The following is a 24,921-nucleotide window of genomic DNA, read 5'->3' on the forward strand; positions in this document are numbered from 1 at the left end:
CCTGGGATCACAACCGGGGTCGAAACCAAGAGGACACTTCACCAACTGAGCCAGCCAGGCGTCCTGCCACTTTGACTTTTATATATTTATTTCTTTACTTATTTTGTCAGATTTTTTTCCTTTTATTTGACAGAGTGAGCACAAGCAGGGAGAGTGGTCAGTGGAGGGAGAAGCAGGCTCCCCGATACAGGGTTCGATCCCAGAACCCCGGGATCATGACCTGAGTGGAAGGCAGATTCTTAATGACTGAGCCACCCAGACACATCCAATTACATATATTACTCCTTTGGTCATTGTCACACAGTCCTTACATATTCTGGGTTTTTTACATAAAATATTATTCCATCTTGTTTCTTCATTTCCATTTGGGAGGCTTCTACTGGCCTGTCTTCAGGCTCCCTGATTCTCCCCTCATCCAAAGCCGGCTGGCTGAGCCCGTCAGAGGCAGCCTTCCTTTCTGTGTCAGCCCGTCTGTCCACTTCATTCACTCGAGTCCTCAGCATTTTACTGCAGTTGTTCTAAATCCCCAGTCTGAAAATTCCAGCACCTGCATCGCCCAGCATGTGGTCCTGATGGCTGTGTGTCTCTTCATGCAGGAATCCTTACTGTTGGCCATGTCTGGTAGTTTCTGGTTGATGGCCAGATGTGATGCTCACACTGAGTGATAAGAACTTGAGAGAGTCAGGGTTCATTGGGAGGACTTGTGGTGTTCTGGGTATGGGGTTGGGCTGAGCCTGGGGCAACGGTAGCTCTAGGCCCCAGAAGCTCCTTCTGTCTGGCTGATGCTCTAGAGCATCCAAAGTAAATTATATATATAATTACATGTATGTAATACATAGATCTTAAAATAAGAGGATTAATTAAAAGGATACATCTATGTATCTTATTCATTCTATTTGTAGGGAGCACCGAAACTAATACACAGCTTTTCAGAGAAAAGTGAAAATAAACAAAACAGAAATGTCTTAGACATGGGGGCTACAGCACTGAGAGCAGGCTAGATGAAGTGCTTGCTGCTTTCTCAGTAGGTTGGGGTGGGGCTGAGCTTGACCGCGGTGCCAGGGCCAGTTGGTGAAGTCAGGGTTAGGGTTAGAAGTCAGGGAAACTGGGTTGGATTGTACAGGTTACAGGCAGCCAAGAATTTTTGAGCGTTGTAGAGAGATGAATGCTTTTGTGGATGGCACCTCCTTGAGTGCAGGCGCCCATCGGGCAAGTGAATGACAACAGCCATTCTGCCTTTTCATCCCTCAAGGGGCAGACGAGCTAGCCAGGTGCGCTGTGTCCAGAGGCACCAAGCCTGTCACCCAGTACCAGCTCCAAGTGAGTTTTCGGAGCGTCAGAGCCAGGGTCCTGTCCAGCGGCTGTCTCCAGGGACCCCTCCAGCATTCATCCAGTTTCCAGCAGGAAACACAGCAACATAGAATGATGACTCAGAAAACAGGTTTTGCTAACAGATGGTGCTCCTCCCATGACAGGCTGCATAGGACCCCTCCCCAGGTACATAGGTTGGAGAACTGACGTCCAATACAACACTTTGATTTTGGACTTCTAGTTTCCAAAACTGTGGGGCATTACATTCCTTTCTTTGTTTTTAACATGTTTTATTTATTTACTTGAGAGAGAGAAAGCGTGCAGGAGCACAGAGGGAGAGGCCGACTCCCCACTGAGAGAGAGCGGGAGGTGGACTCCATCCCAGGACACTGAGATCATGACCTAAGCCAAAGTCGCCCTTTAAACCTTTTCTATCAATTTCCCAGCGAGCTTTATATTTTCATGAAAATAAGCCTACTTCTCCCAAAATCATCCTTGTTTATTTTATTTACTATCATGAGTGACGGTTTTCCCATTCGATTTTGTACTGACTCAATGGATGAAAAGGAAAGAGAATTTAGGACGTGACTGAATTTCCAGGGGAGCCTGTTCAGGTGTGCTGCTTCTCCAGGGCAGTGGCTCTCCAACGGTACCATGCATCTGCACACCGACGAGCCTGGCGGAATGCATGGCTGGGCCTCATCCCCTCGTGACTCACTGGGCCTGGGGTGACTGGACTTGGCCTTCCTGACAAGCTCCCAGGTGACTTGATGCTGACTAAGTACCGCACTGGAAACACTGCTCTAGGATTTACAGGTGTTAAAAACCACCAGATACGGTAGGAAAACTAGCAAATAAACCCACAAAACACCCCCAAAACCTCTTTCTCTACAATCTGTGATATTGCAGAATAAAGACTCTAGTAGATTTCCTTGCCCTTCAGAGCGTGATGCTATCTTCATTATAGTCGCGCTAGAGCTTCCTCCCTGTGAGGAGCCACGCATTACTCTCTATAAATGTGATTTCCCTGCTCCAGCAGCACCTGCGCCCCCTGGGCCACAACTGCCTTCTGACTACAGCTGCTTTCGGTGGGCCCCAGCCCTCAGGAGCGCTCTTGGGAGGGCTTCTGTGCTCTGATTGGCTGGGTGCCCCAGCTAATGTATCCAATCAGAGAGCTGAGATGCCTCCGCTGTTTTGAATAAGCTCTTTGGTCCAATCCCACTTGTCTGCTCCCAAACCCTCATTTGCATGCGGGCCATATAAATAGGACCGTCGCTGTTTCAGCTCTCTCACCCTGCGCCATCGCTTCTGTGGGGGAGCTTCTGCACCTGGGGGGACTTCACGGTGGCTGTATCAGAGGGTCAGAAATACCCTGATCTCCAGACTCACCACTTTCTGCAGTACATTCCGAGACCCCCTCTACTAACCCAACTCCTGCCGCTACGTGGGGGGGGGGGCGGGGGTAGGAGAAGAATAATGTAACAGGATGGGTCCAGGAGGGAGACAAACCTAACACAGGAGATTCTTTTTTTTTTTTTTTTTAAGATTTTATTTATTTGACAGAGAGAGAGATCACAAGTAGGCAGAGAGGCAGGCAGAGAGAGAGAAAGAGAGAGGAGGAAGCAGGCTCCCTGCTGAGCAGAGAGCCTGATGCGGGACTCGATCCCAGGACCCTGAGATCATGACCTGAGCCGAAGGCAGCGGCTTAACCCACTGAGCCACCCAGGCGCCCTACACAGGAGATTCTTAATCTCACAAAACAAACTGAGGGTTGGGGGTGGGGAGGGGGTTGGGAGAAGGGGGGGTGGGGTTATGGACATTGGGGAGGGTATGTGCTATGGTGAGTGCTGTGAAGTGTGTACACCTGGCGATTCACAGACCTGTACCCCTGGGGCTAATAATATATTATATGTTAATAAAAAACAACAGCACACTTCATACTGGTTTTCTATGGTTGCCCTAACAAACCACCTGAAAGGCGGCAGCTGGAAGCAAAGCCAGTTCCTTTCGCAGTTCTGCAGGCCAGAGGTCCTTGCTCAGCCGGGGCCCACTGAGGCTCAGGAGCTCAAATCAAGGGATCCTCAGGGTTGCTCTCCTGACCCAGGGCTCCGGATAACCTCCCATCCTCCCCGCCCGAAGCTCACGGAGGCTACAGGCAGCCCCTCTGACTGCTAGCTGGCCCAGCGTGGGCTGTCTTTTCCCCCAGCCATGGCCCTCATTTCTTCTCTGGCTAGCCCGGGGTGCCCTGCAGCCCGGGAGGGTTCCATCCTCCCTCAGACTTCCAGTGTGTTCTGTGCTGCGTCTTTCTTACCCCAGAGGACAGAGCTCCCTCCTGGAAAGCTGCCTGTAATCAGCTTGGGAAATCTAGGATAATGTCCTTCTCTGCAGATCTGCAGCCTTCATGACAGCTGCAGGTCTGGTAGGAGCAGAGGAAGGGGTTGGGTCTGGTTACCAGAGATGTCTCCACTCAGATTTTCCCTTAGGACATGTGGGGTTGTCCATTATTCAAACCAGTGAGGTTCTGTAGTAAACACGAGGCTCCTTCCTCCGTTTGTGGACCTGGGCATGTAAGCAAGGTTCACATGCTCACGTAGATAGCCACAGATGGCTCAACCAAACGGGATGTAACAAAGCTGGGATGTGTGTTGATTTTGTGTTAGAAAAGTGACCTGGTGGGGTGCCTGGGTGGCTCAGTGGGTTAAAGCCTCTGCCTTCGGCTCAGGTCATGATCCCAGGGTCCTGGGATTGAGCTCTGCATTGGGCTGTCTGCTCAGCGGGGAGCCTGCTTCCTCCTCTCTCTCTGCATGCTTCTCTGCCTATTTGTGATCTCCATCAAATAAATAACTAAAATCTTAAAAAAAAAAAAAAGTCACCTGGTAACACCGGGGTGTGTCGGACAGTCCTAACACAGAAGAGGTGTTATGTCTGAGGCTCTCCAGGGCGGGAATATTTGCTTGCCTGAATGATTGAATATACAATCATGGGGGATGCATGGGAAGTTAGAGTGAGCAGATGTTATGGTTGCATGGATACAAAATGTATTTGTTCACAGGGACGCCTGGGTCGTTCAGTCGGTGAAGTATCTGCCTTCGGCTCAGGCTCAGGTCATGATCCCAAGGTCCTGGGATTGAGCCCTGCATTGGGATCTCTGCTCAGAGGGGAGCCTGCTGCTTCTTCCTCTCCCTCTATCTACTGCTCTGCCTACTTGTGCTCTCTCTGTGTCAAATAGACAACAACAAAAATCCAAAATGTGTTCACAGAAGAATTCGTCTGCTCTCAGTAGAAAGAAATGAGAGGAATCATAAGTGTCAGCCTCCTGGGATCTATTCTACACACATAAATGGCCATGTCTTTGGTGAGGACCATATGACCAGGGTCATGCTAAACAAGACGACCTCAAAGTCTTTGTGGCTCAGACTCCAGAAGAACAAAAACATAGTTAACCCTGGAACAATGCAGGGGTTAGGGTGCTGATCCCATGAGCCCTTGAAAATCCATGTGTAACTTCGGATTCCCCTAAGACATTACTGTTAATAGCCCATTGTTGATGGGAAGTCTTTACTGATAACATCAATGGTCGGTGAACATATATTTTGTATGTTATATGTATTATATGCAGGATTTTTATAGCAAACTAGAGAAAAGAAAATGTCATTAAGAAAATCCTAAGGAAGAGGGGCACCTGGGTGGCTCAGTGATTAAGCCTCTGCCTCCGGCCTGGGTCATGATCTCAGGGTCCTGGGATTGAGCCAGGCATCGGGCTCTCTGCAGGGAGCCTGCTTCCCCCACCCCCAACCCTGCCTACTTGTGATCTCTGTCAAATAAATAAAATCTTTAAAAAATTATAAAAAGAGAAAATCATAAGGAAGAGAAAATACATTCACAGTATTGTAATATATTTATAAAAAAATCTGCACTGTTCAAACCCGTGTTGTTCAAGGGTCCACTGTAATTTGTTAAATAACTGGGTTTCCTTTAAAACCTGGGAAATTTCAAATGCATGCAAAAGTAGACAAAATAGTAAAATAGACTAGATTTCCGCAATTATCAAAGACCAATTTTTGCTCTTTTATATTTTTACCTTCCACTGCCTCAGGTTATTTGGAAAAATAAAATCTGAAATATTGTCTCAATTCATGCATACATATTTTCCTGAGTTCCTAGGGCACTGCAGTTGACTAAAACACGTTTGTTTAATATTTCAGGGTCATAATTAATGACGCTTCTCAACAAATGGCAGATCCTGTCTTCCAGGTGTTTTGTCAGTTACAAATCTTCTCAACAGTAGACTATACAGAACTTATAAGTACTAATAAAGGAAAATTTTCAGCTTCTGCTCTGGGTGGGCCCTGCTCCTGGGATACCAGGGAAGCTATACGTTAACATTTACTAAGGTGAGGGATGCCTGGGTGGCTTAGTGGGTTAAAGCCACTGCCTTCGGCTCAGGTCATGATCCCATGGTCCTGGGATCAAGCCCTGCATAAGACTCTCTGCTTGGCCAGGAGCCTGCTTCCCTTCCTCTCTCTCCGCCTGTCTCTCTGCCTACTTGTGATCTCTGTCAAATAAATAAATAAAATCTTAAAAAAAAAATTTGCCAAGGTGAAAATGATTTGGTAAAACCTTAGAGCACGGGCTCTATTTCTGTCGCCAGCCTGCCTGTGGATGTCAGACTCACCCACAATCACGGGAGCCCATTCCTTAAAACACATCTCTCTCTGTTATCCTATTGCTTCAGCTTCTTGGACAATGGAATTACCACTCTCATTTGTCTTTCATCCCTGGTTGTAATAGGCCAAGTCTTTCCTGGTGTGTTAGCTTCCTGGAGCTGCCCTAACAAATACCACAAATTGGGGGGCTTACAACAGGGTGTAAGCAACCCCCCACTCCCCCCACTCCATGCCTGAACTGGAGGCCAGAATTCCCAGATCAGAGATTCATGGGGCCATGCTTTCTCCAGAGGCTCTAGGGGCAAATCCCTCCTGCTTCTTCCAGCTCCTGGGGGCTCCAGATGTCCCTCGGCCTGTGGCTACTCCAATCTCTGGATCCATGTTCACCTTTCCCCCACCATGTGTCCACCTCCCTCTGCCTTTCTTCCATCAAGAGACATATAGTTGCATTGAGGGCCAGAAAGATCCAGGAGAAGCTCCTCCTGCCAAGATCCTTGATTTCCTCCCAGTTCCCACTCAAGGTAGAGGCTACACCCAAGGTCAGTGGAGCAGGGGAGCTGGCCCCTGGGGTGAAGTGTGTGGCTTGAGATGGGGAGACATTTGCTGAACTCCAAGCAGCACAGGGAGGGTTAGTGCAGGGCAAGCCCACCTCAGATCAGGAACAGAAACTAAGCAAAGACGCAGGAGAGAGACGCAGCTAGGAAGAGACAAGGGCACAGCACACTGGTGACCTCTCAAATTCGCATTGCTACATGGAGTAACTCTGATGGAAAAAATATACAGATATCCCAGCTGGCTCTGCCAAAGGGATAGGCCTGGTGAGAGTCACGTGGAGGAAAGGAATGCTCTCATCTTTGCTAGTGCCTCCCAAGAACCAGTTTTACCCAGTGTTGGTTGTGGGAAACTGTCGAGGACCCCCCAGTGATCCCAGGACTCTGGAAGATCAATCTGTCTTTGCAGGAGGGACACAGATGTCACCACGAGGAGAGAACAGTAGCCAAGAGAAACAGGCATAGGAGAACATCAGTGACTACTTCCCCCCACCCCGCGGCCACTGGGAGGGGCTTACCCCGCTCTTCACTGCGTCTGCAATATTAATTTTCATCAGGACCAAAACCCCTTGGACTGTGGTTTCTGCACACCCTGAGTGCAAAAACGTAAAACAAAATAGCTGAATTCATGTTTTGGGTAAACAAACAAACAAACAAACAACAACAACAGCAGCAAGAAACACCACCTAAATCCAATCTGTGTTGGTCATCATCACTAAGTCTCCCGGCCTCCGAAGATATTGCACATTCCACTAATTTACCTCAGTTGTGCCCCTGTCTATCTGGAGACAGAGTCAGATCCCACAGCGCAGGGCTCAGTCCCACAGGACCACCCCACCCCCGGATCCCACGCCAGTGGCAAGTCCATGTCCACGGTTAGCTAGAATGTTCAGCCTACACGAAGATTACAGCCATAAGACCGCAGAAGGATGTAAATGAGATAGTGTTGTATTCTAACCGATTTCGGTAAACAGGAAAGTGCTGACATACGTGGGTATTGGGTTCTCAAGCCCGTGTTTATCTGAACGCTCGGATGTGGACATGTGCGTATGCCTGTCGGCAGCAAAGAGGGAAACAAAGCGTGCACAGAGAAACGGTGCACTCCGAGCAGGGGGGAGGAGGGGAGAGACGCAGCTGGCCGGCTGGGAGCTCAGGGTGCTGGCCGTGGTCCATCCCTGCGCGCACTGGAGCAGAGGCTTGAGGAGCCGTCACCGGACAGACAGAACGATCCCTTTCAGGAACGGCGGGCGCACGGGGCGCTTACAGCAAAGGAATGCGCGTCCCTGAGAGAAATCCGTGATGTCCAGTGTACAGACGCCGGTCAGCATCCGCCAGGGGAGCAGCGGCCAGGCGGGGCGGTCAGCATCCCAAGGCCACCGGGGAATGAATCCGCCTGCGTCAGGCTGCAAAGGCTTCAGGGCTTCACCGCGAGAGTCCCGCACAGCCCGCGGGAGCCGGAGCCTCCGAGCCCTCAGTCAGCCTCGGCGCGCGCGCCACCAGCCGCCGGCGACCTTGCCCTGCGCCCCCGCGTCCCCGCATCCCGGCCTCTCTGCACCCCGCGTTCTCGTGCGCCTACTTATCCCTGAGCCCCCGCACCCCCGCATGCCTCAATCTCTGCACCCCCGCATCCTGGTATCCCTGCATCCTTTGCGCCCTCGTATTCCCGCCCCCCCCCCCTCCAGTATCCCGTCACTCCTGCTTCCCTGCCACCTGGCACCCCCAGCGCTGTCCCCAGAGCTCCGCCGCTCTCAGGGATTTGCCAAACCTCCACATCGCGCGCTGCCTTCCCGGACCTAGAACCCTAAGACCGAGCATCGCCGCGATGCGCCGCCTGGCGGAGGCACTAGGCCGGCCAGCCAGTGCGGCCCCCCTATCCCGAGCGACCCAGACCAGCCCGGGGACGCCCAGCGCATGCGCCGCATCGTCGGGGAGCGGCCCAGAGATGGCGACCCGGCTCAGCAAGCCCTCGTCCCTTTTTCCATTTCAGCAAAAACAGCCATGCACGCTGTCCGCGACTGTCTTGGTTGAGGCCGCGCCCTTCGCCAGCGCTCCCTCGCATCTCGGAGCCTGCGGGAGGATGGCCCTCTTTCTTGAGTCCCTCGTTTTCTTTTCTCGGTGACTTCATCCCAAGGAAACCCGGCCTGCGTGCAGCCCCCGGACCGTTTTGGGGCAGCGGTACCTTCAAGGGCTTTGGAACCAGGCAGCTAGGGCTCTTCCAGCCGGACAGCACCAGATGGCCGGGCATCCCACGCAGATGTGCACCCTGTGAATGGCACACCTATAGGGGCGCTCGTCACGCCGCGCCTCTCCACGTGCACAGGTGTCCTTGGGAATCAGGGCACCCAGGCTTTGTCCTGCCATGGCGGAGCTGTGAGAGTCCATGGTGAGGGGTAGTCGGGCTCACCTGCCTGGGGGTAGCTGGAGGCTAATGTGCTTTCCAGTTCACTGCAGATATTGGCACGGAAAGGCTTGCAGGCCCATCAGAGCACTCAAACAGGTGGATTATTAAATCCATTGAAAACTCCCAGCAGAACCACGAGCAAGAGATGGTGTCAGTGGGGAGGAAGGCTGCCCCTCCCAACCCCAGGCACACCTGTCCCGTGTCCCTGTGTCCCTCCCAACCCCAGGCACACCTGTCCCGTGTCCCTCCCAACCCCAGGTACACCTGACTGTGTCCCTTCCGACCCCAGGCACGCCTGTCCCATGTCCCATCGCTCCCCACTGCCTCAGCCTTCCCGTTGATGCTGGGGCCACCACCGGATGCTGGGCCCGTGCACACAGGTGTGGTGTATCTGCCACCCTGGATAGGCTCACCTGTGGAGAATCCCAGAGGTGGCTGACTAAGACCTAATGGAAACTGAGTGTCTCCAGGGTGATTGCTTCATGCCTACTGCATACTTACTTATCCTATTTAGTGCCTTCTGTATACTTTACACTCACGAATACTTAGTGCGCAGATGCCCCACATTGGACTACTTTGTGTCTTGGTTCTCTTGTATCTTTAAGCCCCACTCACTCTCCTCACCTTTATCTACACTCCCATCTTAGGACATTTATCCATTCCCCTCCTGCACCCCAGCTGCCCACTTTTATTTCCTTGTCTTTCCCAGTAGAATGGAACATTCTAACGTCATAGAACAGGTGCTCTCCCTGGGAGGCTGCAGCCAGGCTGAGGAAATGGGAGTGCAGAGAGCGGAATGCATGGCCGAAGGGAGGCCTGGCCTGCCCAGAAGCCAAGAGTGCTTCTTAACCATGGAGTGCATGTTTATATCTACTGCCTGATCCAGGATGACCTTCTCATCTCGAGATCTTTTCATGACACCTGCAGAGACCCTGTCCCCAAATAAGATCACACTAACAAGTTCTGGACATTAGAATGGGGTCATATGTATTTTGGTGGTGAGGGCACTACAGGTGGGCTCCCGGACTCTCCACGGACAGGACCTGCTTTCCGACATTCCCCATGTGCTGATGATTTCCACGTGGGCGAACCTGGCTGGGGGGACCATGAAGAGGTGCAGCCATGGGGGTGTGCCTCCGGTGGAGGGTGCAGGCTGGCCGCCAGGAGAGGGGAGCACTCCCTGTTAGCAGGGTGGGAGCCCGCATCTCCAGGAAGGCAGCTGCCAGGGATGGCATTTGGGCCACACCTCTGCCCTGGCTGGAATGAGAGCAGGAGGAGAGAGGACACCTCTTGTTGAGCCCCAGGACCTGTGGTGTACGACAGCATGGCTCTCATGGACGGTGGAGATTTCTTCAAACTGGGTACTCAGCAAGCCTCAAGACTTTTTGTGAACCTCAGCATGGGCCATGAGTCCCATTGTGCAGGCTGGGCCTCAGGGGACTCTGTCCTCAGGAGACAGTGTGAGAAAGTTGAACTATCCTTGGAGAGAGCCTAGATACAGGAAGACACAAGGCCCCCAGGGTTGCAACGGGGGCTCTTTGGAGCAGAGCTTTCCTAGGAGACTTCACATCAACCACTGACCTACCAGATAAACACCCCTCTGCCTCCCCCCAATCCCCAGACCCTCCACGGCTGAAACACTCGGGGCTGTTCCATCATGCTGCAGGAGAAAACTGGCAAGACAGGATCCAAGTAGGGCTGTCCGTGGCTGGGGTGAGCTGCGGACAGGGCAGTGGGTAAGGAAAGGTGTCTTCGAGGCCTGAGGGCAGTGCTGGCAGGAGAGGTGGTCATGGGCCCCATGGTCTCAGGGGAGGAGGGGCGCGCCAGGATGTGGTCTCCCCAGAGAGCTGCCTGGGATTCAGCCACCCACATGGAAGGGAGTGGGCAGAGCGGTGGATGCAATTCTAAAGGTTTTTCTGGGTGAGAACGGAGAGAAGAGCAAAGTCTTGGTGAAGCTTGGTGACCAGTGCATGGAAACAGACCCTCCTGGGAGCAAGAGGTCAGTTCTGGTGACCAGGCCTGGGACCTCCATGCACAGGAGAGCAGCATGGGGGTGGAGCAGCTGGGCTCCACCCAGACCTGACAGCTCTCTAGCTCTCTACCAGACCTCCTCAGGGCATGTCCCCTAACACTCTAGTTCATGGTCCAAGTGAATACGTAAATTGAGGGGGTCCTTTACGCTTGTTCACTTGAGAGTCTTTTTTAAATTTTAGAAAATTTTCATTTTTAAAAACAATTTTTCATTTTTTAAAGATTTTATTCATCCACTTGAGAGAGAGAGAGAGATCACATTTGGTGGGGAGAGGCAGAATCTGGGAGGAGAAGTAGCGGCCCCCCCAGCAGGGACCCCAATGTGGGACTGCTTCCCAGGACCCCGGGATCATGATCTGCGCCAAAGGCAGACATTTCACTGAATGAGCCCCCACCCCCGCCCCCCTTGAGAGATTGTTGACCACATTGGAAGTGGACAGAGCAGGGAGGAGCTACCCAATGTGGGGCAGGGGCTAGGACAGACCCATCCAGGCCCAGGAGAAGGGCAGTTTGTGTGATGGAACCTGGCCCAAGGGAGTACAGAATTCCAGAAGCTGGGAGTACTTTCCTGGCTGTGGTTGTGAATGTTACTGCATTCTTCCTGTGGGACTTTGTACCTCCCGGGCTCACCTTTCTCAATAAACTACTCACCCCACAGGGACGTGGAGAGCATGGCAGAGGTAATCCGAGGCCCGGGGATAGGGTACATGGGACTTGCCATAGTGAGCTGGGAACAGGCCTCTGATCTCCAGGCTCTGTAGAGGCTAGCGGTCTGCCCCATCTCCCCTCCTTCCCCAGCGACTGGCAAGCATGGATCTCCTCCCCACCTGTATGGCCCCATCCATTCTGGCTATTGTTTAGACATGGGATCACACCCCATGTGGCCCTTTTGTCTGGTTTCCCTGGTAGACATGTTTTCGAGGCTCATTCTCATGGTAGCGCAGGCCAGTGCCACAGTGTGGTTGAATGGCGTTCCACAGTTCACTCACACATTTGTCTGTGGGGACGTTTGGGCTGTTTCTGGCTTTGGGAACATACAAGTCACTAAGTCATTGTGGGTACCTGGGCTTGGGACTGCAGGGCCATGTGCTGCTTTCTTATGGAAGCGAGGGTCCGAGGGGCTTCCTGTTGCACAGGTGGGCAGCTCTGAGCATTTTATCACATATCTGAGCCAGGTAAGCCCTGACAGAGAGGATCGGTCAGACACTAGACCAGAGCTGTGCAGTTAAATTTTCCATGAGGACGGTGCTGTTCTGTTCCCCTGCTGTCCAATGTGAGGCTGCTGGCCACAGGCGGCCAGGACACCTGAGAAACTGCACCCTTGTGTTCAATTTTAAATCACTGACCCCCGAACAGCTCTGGTGGCTTCTCGGTCTCTACAGGGGACAGCTCAGCCTTGGAGATGACGGACGAAGGGCTGCCTCCAAGAACAGTGTCCGCCCCCCACCACTGCACAGCCTCCCACTTCGCGTCCCACTTCTGGAATAAAAAATCGGGAGCTCCCCAGAGAGACTCGGCAAACCTCAGCCCCCTGCTCCTGAATATTCATCCTTTCTTAAATGCCACGGAGGGATTTGACGACATACAATGACCTACATCAGTATCAATGCATAAACACAAATTTCTGCTAGAGCTGAAGACGGTCACTGGACACACAATGGCCAGCTCGATTTCCAGAAGGCTCTCTAGGGTCTTGGACATCCTTGCAGCTTGTGTCCCTGACATGGGGCCTGCTGAGACACGTGCTCTGCTAGGTTCCTCCGCTGCAGTGGAGTCCTATGTTCTGGTCCACGTGGATAGGTCAGCCTTGTACTCCCTGGGTGTTTATTTCTTTCACAGCAGGAGGCTGTTTTCCTAAGACCAGCAGATGTGTGCTGAGCTCCAGATGGTGTCTAGGGAGCCCTGGTTGAGTAGACCTAATTTTAGGAAGTGCAAATTACATAATACTCCTGAACTGTCTCACCAGCCTGTCTTTACTGCTGTAAAAAATTAATGAAAACAATAAAGACAAAGATAGTAGAAATAACAAGTGATCAAACTGTGCCAGATGCTGTCTTAAAAGAAATTATTACGGATCAACCAGTGAATCCCTCTGCCTCCACGACTTGGCCAGGACCCTTGGGATTGTCCAACTCCTTTATTACACCACATGGAGCTTGTGGACAGTCCCCTTCCGAAATAGCCACACCCATATTACATGATCTGATAATACTTTAGGCAGACTGAAGTCACAAACCTAGTTTTCCTGACGAAACTCAGTGGACAAATTGTCTTATTCTCTCATTTTAGCTATCAGCCTAAAGGACTCGGATTCATGTTTCACCAACTCAGACTGAACAATTTTAATTCTTTTAAACATTCTATTTACAGTAACATTTTCTTTAAAAAGTTAACACTCACCTTAAAATTGGTTTCTTAGAAAAGATTGCAAACGCCTCTAGAACAGGAACCCTTTCCGAGACCCTCGTGTTCAGATCAGATCGGAACTCGGATGGTTTCCAAAAACTTCGAAACATCGTCCCGCTCAAGCACCTTCCCATTTTTAAATGTAAATCCTAAGGTTTACGGGACCCCTTCTCTCCACGAAGGACGCTTCTCCAGTACCCAGTGAACCCACCGGGTTCTGCAGGCCCGGAGTGAGCAAACGGCCTCTTCCTGGCGGCTCAACGTGGCCCAGTAGCACAGGGACAGGCACCTTCCCGGCGAGCGGTAGCCTGGGGGGAGGGCAGCCACGTGTACGTGCGCACCCGCGGCGGCACACCAGCCCGGATCGTGCCTCGTGCCCGGTTCCCCGTGCGCCCGGGAGGTCGCAGCCCTAAGACAAGGAACGGAATTGTGCTCAGTGCGGCTCTTTTCTTGAGGCTGGGGGTGGCTCTGAAAAGAGCCTTTGGTGTCACGGGGCCCCTGGGGCGCACGGCCGTTATCGGCCCGCCTCCGCGGCCTCACTTGCCCTTGGCCTTGTGGTGGCTCTCGGTCTTCTTGGGCAGCAGCACGGCCTGGATGTTGGGCAGCACGCCGCCCTGCGCGATGGTGACGCGGCCCAGCAGCTTGTTGAGCTCCTCGTCGTTGCGGATGGCCAGCTGAAGGTGGCGCGGGATGATGCGCGTCTTCTTGTTGTCGCGCGCCGCGTTGCCCGCCAGCTCCAGGATCTCGGCCGTCAGGTACTCGAGCACGGCCGCCAGGTACACGGGCGCGCCCGCCCCGACCCGCTCCGAGTAGTTGCCCTTGCGGAGCAGACGGTGCACGCGGCCCACCGGGAACTGCAGGCCGGCCCGCGAAGAGCGTGACTTGGCCTTGGCACGCGCCTTGCCGCCCTGCTTGCCTCGGCCAGACATCTCCAAGTCGGGCGCGGGGAGAGTAAAAACCTGAAAAAAGACGCCAGTAGCAACGACGCCGCTAGGCCCGGTGAGCCCTTATATATGGTCCAGAGGTAGCCGAGCCGGCCTTTTCCGATTGGATAGCGACATCCACCAATCAGAAGAGGAGACCGCCATCCCCTAATTTGCATGCGCCTTTTTCCAGTGGTGACGTGACGTAGCACTTGAGCCTATCAGGGACGGGGAACTCTGGATCCTTCATTTGCATACGGGACGTATAAATAGAGTTGCTCCGGCTCTTTCTTCTTTTTGTTTGGAGAGATCTGCAGCCATGCCTGATCCGTCCAAATCGGCGCCCGCGCCCAAGAAGGGCTCCAAGAAGGCCGTCACCAAGGCGCAGAAGAAGGACGGCAAGAAGCGCAAGCGCAGCCGCAAGGAGAGCTACTCCATCTACGTGTACAAGGTGCTCAAGCAGGTGCACCCCGACACTGGCATCTCGTCCAAGGCCATGGGCATCATGAACTCGTTCGTCAACGACATCTTCGAGCGCATCGCCAGCGAGGCCTCCCGCCTGGCGCACTACAACAAGCGCTCCACCATCACGTCCCGCGAGGTGCAGACGGCCGTGCGCCTGCTGCTGCCCGGCGAGCTGGCCAAGCATGCCGTGTCCGAGGGCACCAAGGCTGTCACCAAGTACACCAGCTCCAAGTGAGGCGCACCGGCCGCCCCGGAACCCAAAGGCTCTTTTCAGAGCCACCCACACAATCGAAAAAGGGTTTCGAACACGGTCAAGGATTGTTATGTGAGCCAATTACGTTTTGTGCGTCCTAGCGGTTTCCTGGTGGTTGGGGATGTGTGCGTGCGCACGTTAGTGTGTGAGTATGAGCAAGAATGTGGAGCTATTCTGTGCAGAGTTCTGGGACGGGAATCCTGGCCGGGCGTTCAAGGATCCCATGTCCACCCTCCCCTTTTCTTGGGGCTATTCATGCGTCACCAGTCGAAGTCGGAGCCTTGAGCTTCTGCGTCCTCTGGTGGCTGCAGAGTGTATCCCGGCCTTTGCGCGCGTGGAGTGCGCCTGTGGGTGAGGGGCGCGGGGCACCTCCAGGAGGCCCTCGTGTCTACCGTCCCTCCCCAGTGTCCCTGATGAATGAACCCCGGAGGTGAGGACTCTGTGGTTGCCTGGCCCGGGCGGTAGCGCCTGGAGCTGCTTCCTTACCCAGACCAGATCTCGTCATCTCCCCCCCCCCCGCCCCCCCACCGGACCAGACCTCGTCATCCCTGCCTGGACCAGGCGTCGTCATCCTGGAGCGGTGAACGGTTCTGGGAGGGTGTTTGCGTGGCTGGATCTTGCAGCGGCAGAATATTTGGAACCGAAAGGGAAATGGAAGCGTCTCTGTGCGCGGGAGCCAGATGTAATAAGACGAAACCTGCGGGTAGCTGTAATCTATGCGGGGATGGGGGGGGCATCAGCTCAAGATGTCTGTAATCCTCCGTAATTCCACCTTTTATGAACAAATTAGCTCCTTTCCCTCTCAGTTACACTTTTATTTTCTGGGAAGCGTCAGTGACACAATTCCCCTTTGAATTTAGGGCATTTAATTTGGAAAGTGTCATCTTGGCTCAGAGAAAGCGCTTCAGCACAAAGAGTCTTCACTTGGGAAAAGACATCGCTTTTCCTTTTGCTTCGCTTGGCTTTTCTTATTTGCAAATAAGAGATGCCCAACAATCGCTTTCTTTGAGCAGTTTTGAGTCTTAGATGGTTAGAAAGGTAGTGTCTTCAGCTCAGGCAGGGAACACATAATACACAATGAAAGAGAACAATCGTGTTTTTCCAAATCATCTCTCCAAAGGAAGCCGGTTGGGTACCGCCTGGGGGGTGGGGGTAGGGGGTGTCTGAGGAGGGAACGTCACCCCGCCCCAGCGCTGAAGCCCACCCACCCACTCCTTCTGCGTGGGTCCAGGCTAAAGGGATTGGAAACCTCACGCGTTTTTCGGTTGGCATCTAAAATATTTTTTTCCTTAGTTCTAATAGTTAACAAGGACGCAAATCCCAACACAGGACGTTTTAAAAAGCAAAATGGTCACAACCAAAAATTGTAAAGAAATGTCTGAATATTTGTAAAGTTCTTGAGCTTTTATACGTTTTCAAAATCTTTTTTATTGAGGACACAGGATGGGTATCTTTTGAAATAGCAATTAGATACCATAATTCATAAAACATTCATGATCAAATTCTTGGTTAACGCTGAGATAGTCTAGATGATCTTTTTTTCTCCCTGAACTCATTCCCATTGCACTTCTCGGAATTTCATCCAAATGTAAGATTTATTTTTAAGTGTTTTATCCATGACCTTTCTTTATCCAAAAAATAATAAATAAATAAGAGATATGTAAATTGTAACTTAAAAATTTTTGTAGGTGACAAAAAGCGTTTAAAAAATCATCTGGACAGTATGCAATTGCTGAAAACATGTTTTGGTACATAGACATTAAATATAATTATTTAAGTAATACTCAATCAGCATATTAGTGACACCTATGTCATTCAGTGAGATTGATGGGTTTTCCCTACCTTTTGGGCTCCCTTTATGCATCCATGGGCACATACAGTATTGTCGTGGTTACAGTGACAGTGGTTACAGTGACAGTGATGTGCCTCCTCGCTTTCCCTTTCCCTTTTTTTTTTTAAGCTACATGCTCTGAAACAATATTTACAAACAAAACAAAACAAAAACACCCAAACAAACCCATACATACAGAAATTTTGTCATGGCTATTTTACTCAAATCTCTCCCTCCTAGTTATAATTCCAAAATTTGAAAACGGTCGTTTGTCATCAACATTAACACTTGTTAAGAGATATCTGATTCATAATGAGCACTACAGAATCCAGCCCTCCACTGTGAAGCAGGGGTGTCCTGGGGGGGGGGTGGGGTCTGTGCCCTCAGCCCTCTACTCAGGTGGACTAGGAGTCTATCTCGAGCACTTCTGGTAACAGGAAACTAGTCTCCCAGATCCACGATTCTCTGCCTGACTTATGAGCGTAAGACATAGGTTTAATAAAATGAAACTTGTCTCCAGCAGTGTGTGATTGGGCTAGCAGTAGGCAATAAAAATAAAATAGAAGCTGAAGAAACAATTCTCAAATACAAAGGTATGAAAGTGTCTTGTTCTGGATAATGCAAAATGCAGATTAATTTCTGTCTTTTCACTGCTCTAGTACACACACTTCATTATCATGAAAAAAACAAAGGAAAAAAAAAAAAGACTGCATCTGTGTGCTCAACAGTAGGGTGGAGGCTACAGAGAAAGCCAGCAGCAGCCCCAGACAGAGAATGGGCCTGGTTGGGCCCTCTCCTCCCAGCGCATCTATAAAGGAAGATGCAGGGTGTTGAGAATTTATAATCAAGAAATGGAGGGAAATTGAGTACAGAGCCCACATTTGTAATAGGGCTACAGAAGAGAAACAGAAATGTTATTTACATTAAGCTGGAGGTTGGAGGAAATGCTGACAATGCGGGGTACTGACAGTGCATACGCTTGGAGAGGGAGGGCCCAACACAGTGGTGGAATCCTCTGGGTTTGAGATCATGAAATAAATGCTCAGATCTGGAAGGCACTGGAGGAATTTCGCAAGTTTCCTGTCTGAGGCGCATTTAAGACCACTCCCCTACCCCCATCTCAGCTAAAAATTCCAAGTCATATTTGCTAATTAGTATGGAGTAAACCAGAGATGGAGTGGCAGGGGCTATCCCTTTAATAAAATCTACAAAAGCAATCAATCTACTGTATAAAAGGTTAAATGCTGATGGGAGCGTGGTAGTCACTGGAGATGGCCAGAGTTCCCTGGGGGAGAAGAAAGGGGGCAGCGCCCACCTGAGGGAATCAAGCGTCGAATCCAAATCCTGGGAGGCCTGCTGGCTTTCAGAGACAGAATGCTCTTGGAGGTGTTCTTTGTAGTTTGGGAGTCATTAGAACAGCGGGATGTTTTTTAGGGTGAGGGCAGCTTGACCTGTCAGGCCTAGTGCTTTGGTTATGAAGGAGGCAAATTATACCTCCTCTGCATATGGTTCACCTTGTTTTGTTTTGTTCTTAAATGCCTTCCTTTCGTTTTCTTAAAAAGGCTCTTTCCACTGGGTGTTACATGAAACTGGTAAGTTATTAAAATCTTCATCTGACACTGATGATATACTACATATAAGTTGGCTAACTGAATTAAAAAAAAACTAAAATAAAAATGCTCTTTCACGGTTTACTGGGCTTCTGTTAAAAGTATACACGTTTTTCGAAAAAAGAATGAGCAATGTCCTACTAGGAGGATTTTTAGCGGACTAAGAGGGCGGAGGGCACAATCTGCCATTTTTCCTTTTTTCCAGCAGAAACGCGTAGTCCGCATAAAAAACTACTTAAACCCAAGACTCTTGGTTTTGGCCAGAAGCTTCTGGGTCTAGTGAGGCAACAGGAACAGGCGCCACCGCCAAGGCTGCGCCACAACACCCAGGGCCTCACTCACGTTGCGCCCAGCGTACCTGATCTCACCCATTCAGGGACAGGGGGGTCGCTGGTGGGGAGGATGGTCCGAGGACTTCCTGGAGGTGATGCTCACCCTCACCCCACCGGGTCCCCGCCTAAAGCCAAGGCGCCCTCCCTCTTCAGTTGCTGGCTCGCTGGAGACAGACCCAAGAGGCTTTTGCAGGGTACGCGCCTTTGAAGGAGCTTGGCTTTGGCCGGGTCTTGTGCCCCAGTTCCCCCATGGAACAGCCCCTCACAGTCAGACCGGATGGCACGCTTTCTGCGCCCAGAGGCCGCTCTGAAAAGAGCCTTTGGGTTCTGAGGCGGCCGGCGCGCCTCACTTGGAGCTGGTGTACTTGGTGCCCTCGGACACGGCATGCTTGGCCAGCTCGCCGGGCAGCAGCAGGCGCACGGCCGTCTGCACCTCGCGGGACGTGATGGTGGAGCGCTTGTTGTAGTGCGCCAGGCGGGAGGCCTCGCTGGCGATGCGCTCGAAGATGTCGTTGACGAACGAGTTCATGGTGCCCATGGCCTTGGGCGAGATGCCCGTGTGGGGGTGCACCTGCTTGAGCACCTTGTACACGTAGATGGAGTAGCTCTCCTTGCGGCTGCGCTTGCGCTTCTTGCCGTCCTTCTTCTGCGCCTTGGTGACGGCCTTCTTGGAGCCCTTCTTGGGCGCGGGCGCCGAACAAGAGGGTTCTGGCCTGGCGTGGGGGGTAGGGGTGGCGGGCCCGGCGGATGGGGACGGCAGCGGGGTAGGGTACGGATGGGGATGGCGGCGGGACGGCCGGGGCGGCCACCGAGGCAGATGGGGGCAGCTTCAGGGCAGGGGCGAAAGCAGGACTACGGGCGACTGCGGCCAGGGCCGGGACAACGGAGGCCGAGGAGGGGCGGCCGGGCCCGGAGATGCGCTCAAGCCGGCGGGACGACGTGGAGGCCCCCACATGCGTAGGCTGGGCAGGCAGCGCTATTGACCGCCCCATATTCAAATGAAGGCTCCAAATCGCTGGAATCAGATTGGGCCGCTGGCAGCGCCCGCCGAGAAGGCTTACAAATAGAAGATGCCGGCTCTTCTTTTCTACTGGACGGCAATCCAGCCAATCCGAAGACGGGGCGCCGCGCGCGGGCTGTCAGGTTGAGCTTCTTTGTTCCTGGCCAGAGGGACTTCTTTGTTTAGTCGTAGGTTCTCGATGGGACCGAAAAGGAAGGGTATACGAATAGTAAAATAAAGAAGTAAAACCCGGTCTAACCCTGCGTCTCCATCACCTCCAGTCAAGGGGCAAGCGCACTTCTGAGGCCAAAGGCTGGGGAGGAGAAGCTGATCCTTACTGAGCCGAGGGGAACGGGAATAACTCAACTATTTACTTCCCACCGTTTCCTCCCCCACCCCCTCCGCGAGGCCAGTTTAAGGGCTCATGAGCAAATCCAAAGGTATTCTTAGGAAACACTTAAAATACAGTAAGGTACTTCTCTTGGAAGTGCAGCTGCAGGGCGACTTTCAGCTGGAGGGAGGAAATCAATCTGTGTCAAGGGAAATAGCCCTCCTTCCAGTTGCTTCTTTCAAGGCTGACTAGTCCCCTCTGCAGTGACAGGTACGCGGTAAATGCTTGATACATAGGATCTCTTCAAGTCTGCTAAAATATGCTATGCTTAGGGGCACCTGCCGGGCGCAGTGGGTTGAGCTGGATTCTTGGTTTTGGCTCAGGTGGGGATCTGGGGTCGTGATCTAGGGTCGTGATTTAGGGTCGTGATCTCTGGGTGGTGGGATCCAGGCCCTCAACTGGATGCTCAAGGGGTTGTCTGCTTGAAGATTCTTTCTCCCTGGCCCCCACTCGTGGGCACACGTCCACACGTCGGGGGTCCACTCTCTCTCTCTCAAAGAAATAAATCTTTAAAAAATCCCACGGTCAAATGCTAGTGTTCTCTAACTAGGCTTCTCACCAGAACACAGGCTTATGGAACTGTTAAAAGATAAGCTGAGGCCTATTAAAAATGTTAATAATTTGTTTGAGCAAAAATGGGAGAGAATCAGGCAGAATCCAATTGAACAGATATAAAGGAGTTCTAAGGAGCAGTACAAAATGAAAAACATGTATAGACAGAACTCAACGTGAACAAGAAGTCACATAAAGCAAAGAAAGCATTATTGCAAGGTCAATTTCCTTTTATAGGACAGCAGGGGCCTATCATCTCACTGGGGCTGATCATGGGATTCCTGACAGGCTCCATCCTGGGAGATCTGACACTTTCAAAACACTGAGTCTTGCTTAGGTGTTGTGGCCCTTAGCATAAGGCACTCCATTTTGGACCTATTGTCTTTTTTTTTTAATTTTTTATTGTTTATAAACATATATTTTTATACCCAGGGGGGGTACAGGTCTGTGAATCACCAGGTTTACACACTTCACAGCACTCACCAAAGCACATACCCTCGCCTACCTCGCATGGTGTTGTGTTTACCTCAATTGCAAAACTTTACAATAGGAATTAATTAGAGCACTATTGTCTTGTTTTTTATCAGAAGTTACCAGTTCTTGAGTTGTCTCCTCATTTAATTAATTCCTATTGTAAAGTTTTGCAGGTGAGGTAAACACAACACCAGGCAAGGTAGGAACAAGGCAAGATTTATTAAAGGCACTCTCCTGCGAAGGCGAAGTTTCAGGGCTCAGAAGAAGGGGAGACAGGAAAGTCACACTGGGAGGAGGTGGGCACTCTCTGGCGACATTTGAGGTTCGGTGACTCCAGAGTGGGGAGTCAGTGAGTCAGCGAAGTTGCGCTGGGAGGGAGTCGCCCAGGGTCTTCTATCTGGCTAAGGCAGGGCATGGGTTCACATCCATACACGGTAAGGTATTTGGTAATCGGAGGGTATTGGGGGGGGGTCCTGATACTTCTGTTTCATGCATAGGTATCGGGTTACCTATGGAGCCTTGACCTGGGCAGACATTCTTCTGGTGGGAGAGTCAATGGTTAAGGAAGGGGGTTGCTGGAAGTTGGTGATCCCTGCCGTCATTTCTAGTCATTTCTATTGTTCTGCCTGCATTCCAGGAGCCACTGATCCAACACCTATATGTTTTCACATCTGAGAGACCATCAAGGAGCCAAGCACCGATGCAATCACACGAGGGTTTATTTGACAAGCTTAAGCTTGGGCCCAAGTATACCCGACACAACGGAGTAGGGACTTGGACCCCAAACCAGATTACAGTCAGAGTTTTTAAAGGCAGAGTAGGGGTGGACTGGAGGTAGGTGAGGACAAAGTGGATTAAGTCTCTAAGGAATTTTGGAAGCAAGGTCTCCAGGACCTTGAGGGGCTAGCATTGTTGGGAGAAAGATTATTTATTACCAATAATAAAAATCTTCTTGTGAGACCCTTTAGATGTCTATCAGTGGGCCATATGCTTGGGAATGATTCTTGACACTATCTTGGAGGTTTAGAGATAAAGGAATTGTTAAAGTAGACTTATGGGATCCTGGTTGGACCTGTTGGGGTAGGGGGTTGGTCAGGCTAGGATTGTCCTTAGCAAAACCTCAAGGTGAGGACACTTAAGTCCCCAGGGGAGACCCACTCTGTCTTTTTCAGGGGCTTGTCAGTAAGTAAGGAATTTTAATGATTTTCTTCTGCCTCTGTTTCCCACATTAGCTAAAGTTGAGGTGGGATGGCCTTAATTTTCTCGGCCTCCACACTATAACCCTGAGTTAAGTTTCCCTATATGTTAAATGCCAAGAGAAAAACAAAAGCTGTTAGGAATTTCACGTTTCTCACTTACTTCCACCTTATTAGTCAGAAATGCAGAATCTTGGGCCCCACATCAAAGGTATTGACTCAGAATCTGTATTTCAAACAGCTCAGATCTGGGGGGTGGTGTCACTTTCCTGGCCACTTTAATCACCCAGGGCATTCTTCAAGTAGGCCAGGAAACCTAATGGTGCCCCCCAAGATGCAATGGCTCACAGCTTCAGGGCAGTTAGCAAGATTCCTTCAAGATACCAACACAAAAACCTTCCACATGCAAATATGTCCTCTGAGGTCCATGGGCCTCTTGACTTGTGGGTGCCTGAGCTGCTTTGGACATACTGAGCATTAACCATTTCATCTGTTTACCTTAAAAATATGTAGTTGATTTAGCAAGCATTTTTATAGAGCTCATGATGAGCTAGGTAACCATTTATTAAATACTTAATTCAATGTGGTGCCCATAACAAGCTTTCCAGGAGTGCACTGTCATCAACTCCATTTTATAGATGGGTAGCAGAAGGCTGAAGAAAATATGTCCCAAGTTAAAAAGCCCCTGAGGCGAGAGCTGACCCTGGAAATTAGGTTGACTGGGGCCAAGCACCAAGCTAAGTGCAACCTCGGATTTTAAATAGTTTGAATAGCGAACTTCATTTCAATTTGAAGAAGGAAGGAACGCCACTCATGATGGGGTGAGTAGAAGAAAAATCTTAAAACACAAATGCTTTGCTCTGTGTTTATGTCTCTGATCAAAAAAAGAGTCAGAGGTTGTATAATTTCTGCTGCTATAGAAAGATGACATTATAGATGAAATTGCACCGACTTCCACAGTCATTGATTCTGTTAAAAAGATAAAGTCTTTGAATACAAGGCACTTAAGAAAATAGAGAGAGCTTGTTTCTGGATCATTTATGCAAACCACTTTGGCAGATATCAGTACTGTGTCCTCTGGGAGAGTTGCTGGGTAATGCACATATGCGATGGGTCTCACCTCCCAGCACCACTGGAAGAGGCCAAAGGCCTGACCTTCCACAGGAGGTGTGCTCCCAGCAAGAAAGGTTTTCCTTGGGACTGTGCCTTTGGCTCACACTTCTCAGACATCTTCTCACAACTTACCATTCAGAAGCTGTCCTTCCGTCTCAGTGGACACTGAGGCAGTCAGCACATTTGTGATGTCTGGGAGGAGAGAGTTTGTGCGACCAACAACCTGGTTTGGGGAGGTCGTGATATGGGTAGGGCGCAAAGCCAGGGACACCATGTACAGGAACTCATGTAAAATGAGCATCCTGGCATCTCATCCCAAGACTACTGAGACTTGCTGGATGACCAAGCAGGGCACTGAAGCCAGTTCAGGGTGCTTCTTGGGGCGGCCCCGATGTGGGCCAAGCTTACAGGTCCGAGAAGCTTGTCCTGGGTGCCCCAGGCTCTATGCAGCGCTTGTGGGGGAGGTGATCCTAGCCATTTGCCCCCACAGTCCCCTCACCCACCCTGGGGCTGCCAGCCTTCTGAACATTGGTCCTCCACCAGGTCCTGCTGGGGTTTCTGGCGTCCCTGGGGTGTGGGGTAGGAGGGGAGCATTTCTGGGAGGGGCCTTGTGTAGGAGGCTGGGTTTCTGTGTAGCTGCTAAGATTTGCGAGTCCCTCTACCTACACGTAGAGGCTGGTGAGTGCCAGAAGGTCAGGACCAGACTCTCCTGGTTGCTACTGTGGGGGTCTCCCCCAGATTCACATGCTGAAATGTCATCGCCAGGGGTTTGGTGTCGGGATGTGGGGCCTTTAAGAGGAGAGTAGGGTTACAGGAAGTCATGGTGCTGGGGGCCCCTGTGGTGGGATTAGTGTCCCTGTAAGAAGAGGCAGGACAGCACTTGCTTCTCACTCTGTTCCATGGGAGGGCCTGGTGAGAAGGAGCCCTCTGCAAGACTTGAAGAGAGACATCACCAGGAACCCAATGTCTGGCACCCTGATCTTGGACTCCCGGCCCCTGGAACCTTGAGGAGTGAATGTCTGCTCTTCAAGTGGCCTGGTCAGTGGCATTTATCCCAGCAACCTGAGCTGACGGAGACGCTTGTCCTGGGGTCAAGGGCAACATGGTGTATTGACTGATGGAACACTGTAGGGCAAGCTGAGCTTTTCTAAGAAGGAATGGAGGGAGGGGGGAGGGAAGGAGGAAGAGGGAGGCGGAGGGAGGTGGGGAAGGCAGAGGCACAAGGGAAAAGACTCTCGCCAGCCCCCACATATCAGTCCAGTTTGGATTTCTCCCTAAGGCAGCCTGACTTTGTTCACACCGAGCATATATGGTGTACCTGCTTCATGAATGCACAGCCTAATGGGGATCTTTGCTTTCTCCTTAGGAGAGACCAGTGCCCCCAGGACCAGCATTCTTTGCCACTAACACTTGC

The 24,921-nt window shown here is 51.3% G+C and overlaps 4 protein-coding genes across 4 annotated transcripts in view; 2 read left to right on the forward strand and 2 right to left on the reverse strand.

The window, feature by feature from the left end:
• Positions 1 to 13,775: 13,775 nt before the first annotated feature.
• On the reverse strand, positions 13,776 to 14,353 carry LOC101687998 (histone H2A type 3). The gene has a single exon (XM_013050073.2). It carries the CDS (start codon positions 14,294 to 14,296, stop codon positions 13,904 to 13,906), a length of 393 nt encoding a protein of 130 aa, XP_012905527.1. The 5' UTR covers positions 14,297 to 14,353; the 3' UTR covers positions 13,776 to 13,903.
• A 208-nt stretch (positions 14,354 to 14,561) lies between these two features.
• LOC101688297 (histone H2B type 3-B) lies at positions 14,562 to 15,070 on the forward strand. Its single transcript, XM_004780621.3, has one exon. It carries the CDS (start codon positions 14,610 to 14,612, stop codon positions 14,988 to 14,990), a length of 381 nt encoding a protein of 126 aa, XP_004780678.1. The 5' UTR covers positions 14,562 to 14,609; the 3' UTR covers positions 14,991 to 15,070.
• A 4,042-nt stretch (positions 15,071 to 19,112) lies between these two features.
• LOC101690746 (histone H2B type 1-F/J/L-like) lies at positions 19,113 to 19,610 on the reverse strand (the record flags this gene model as incomplete). Its single annotated transcript, XM_013050060.2, has 1 exon — positions 19,113 to 19,610. A coding segment is annotated over one exon (483 nt), but the record flags the coding sequence as incomplete, so codon positions are not given.
• An 86-nt stretch (positions 19,611 to 19,696) lies between these two features.
• RNF187 (ring finger protein 187) overlaps positions 19,697 to 24,921 on the forward strand; it is a 34,425-nt gene continuing 29,200 nt past the window's right edge. Inside the window, exon 1 of the mRNA XM_013050061.2 lies at positions 19,697 to 19,738. Coding sequence (XP_012905515.2) covers positions 19,697 to 19,738 — 42 coding nt within the window. The remainder of the gene's footprint in view (positions 19,739 to 24,921) is intronic.

Source organism: Mustela putorius, unplaced genomic scaffold (assembly GCF_011764305.1).
Source record: "Mustela putorius furo isolate JIRA1106 unplaced genomic scaffold, ASM1176430v1.1 tig00001009_pilon_pilon_pilon, whole genome shotgun sequence".
Taxonomy (NCBI): Eukaryota; Metazoa; Chordata; class Mammalia; order Carnivora; family Mustelidae; genus Mustela; species Mustela putorius.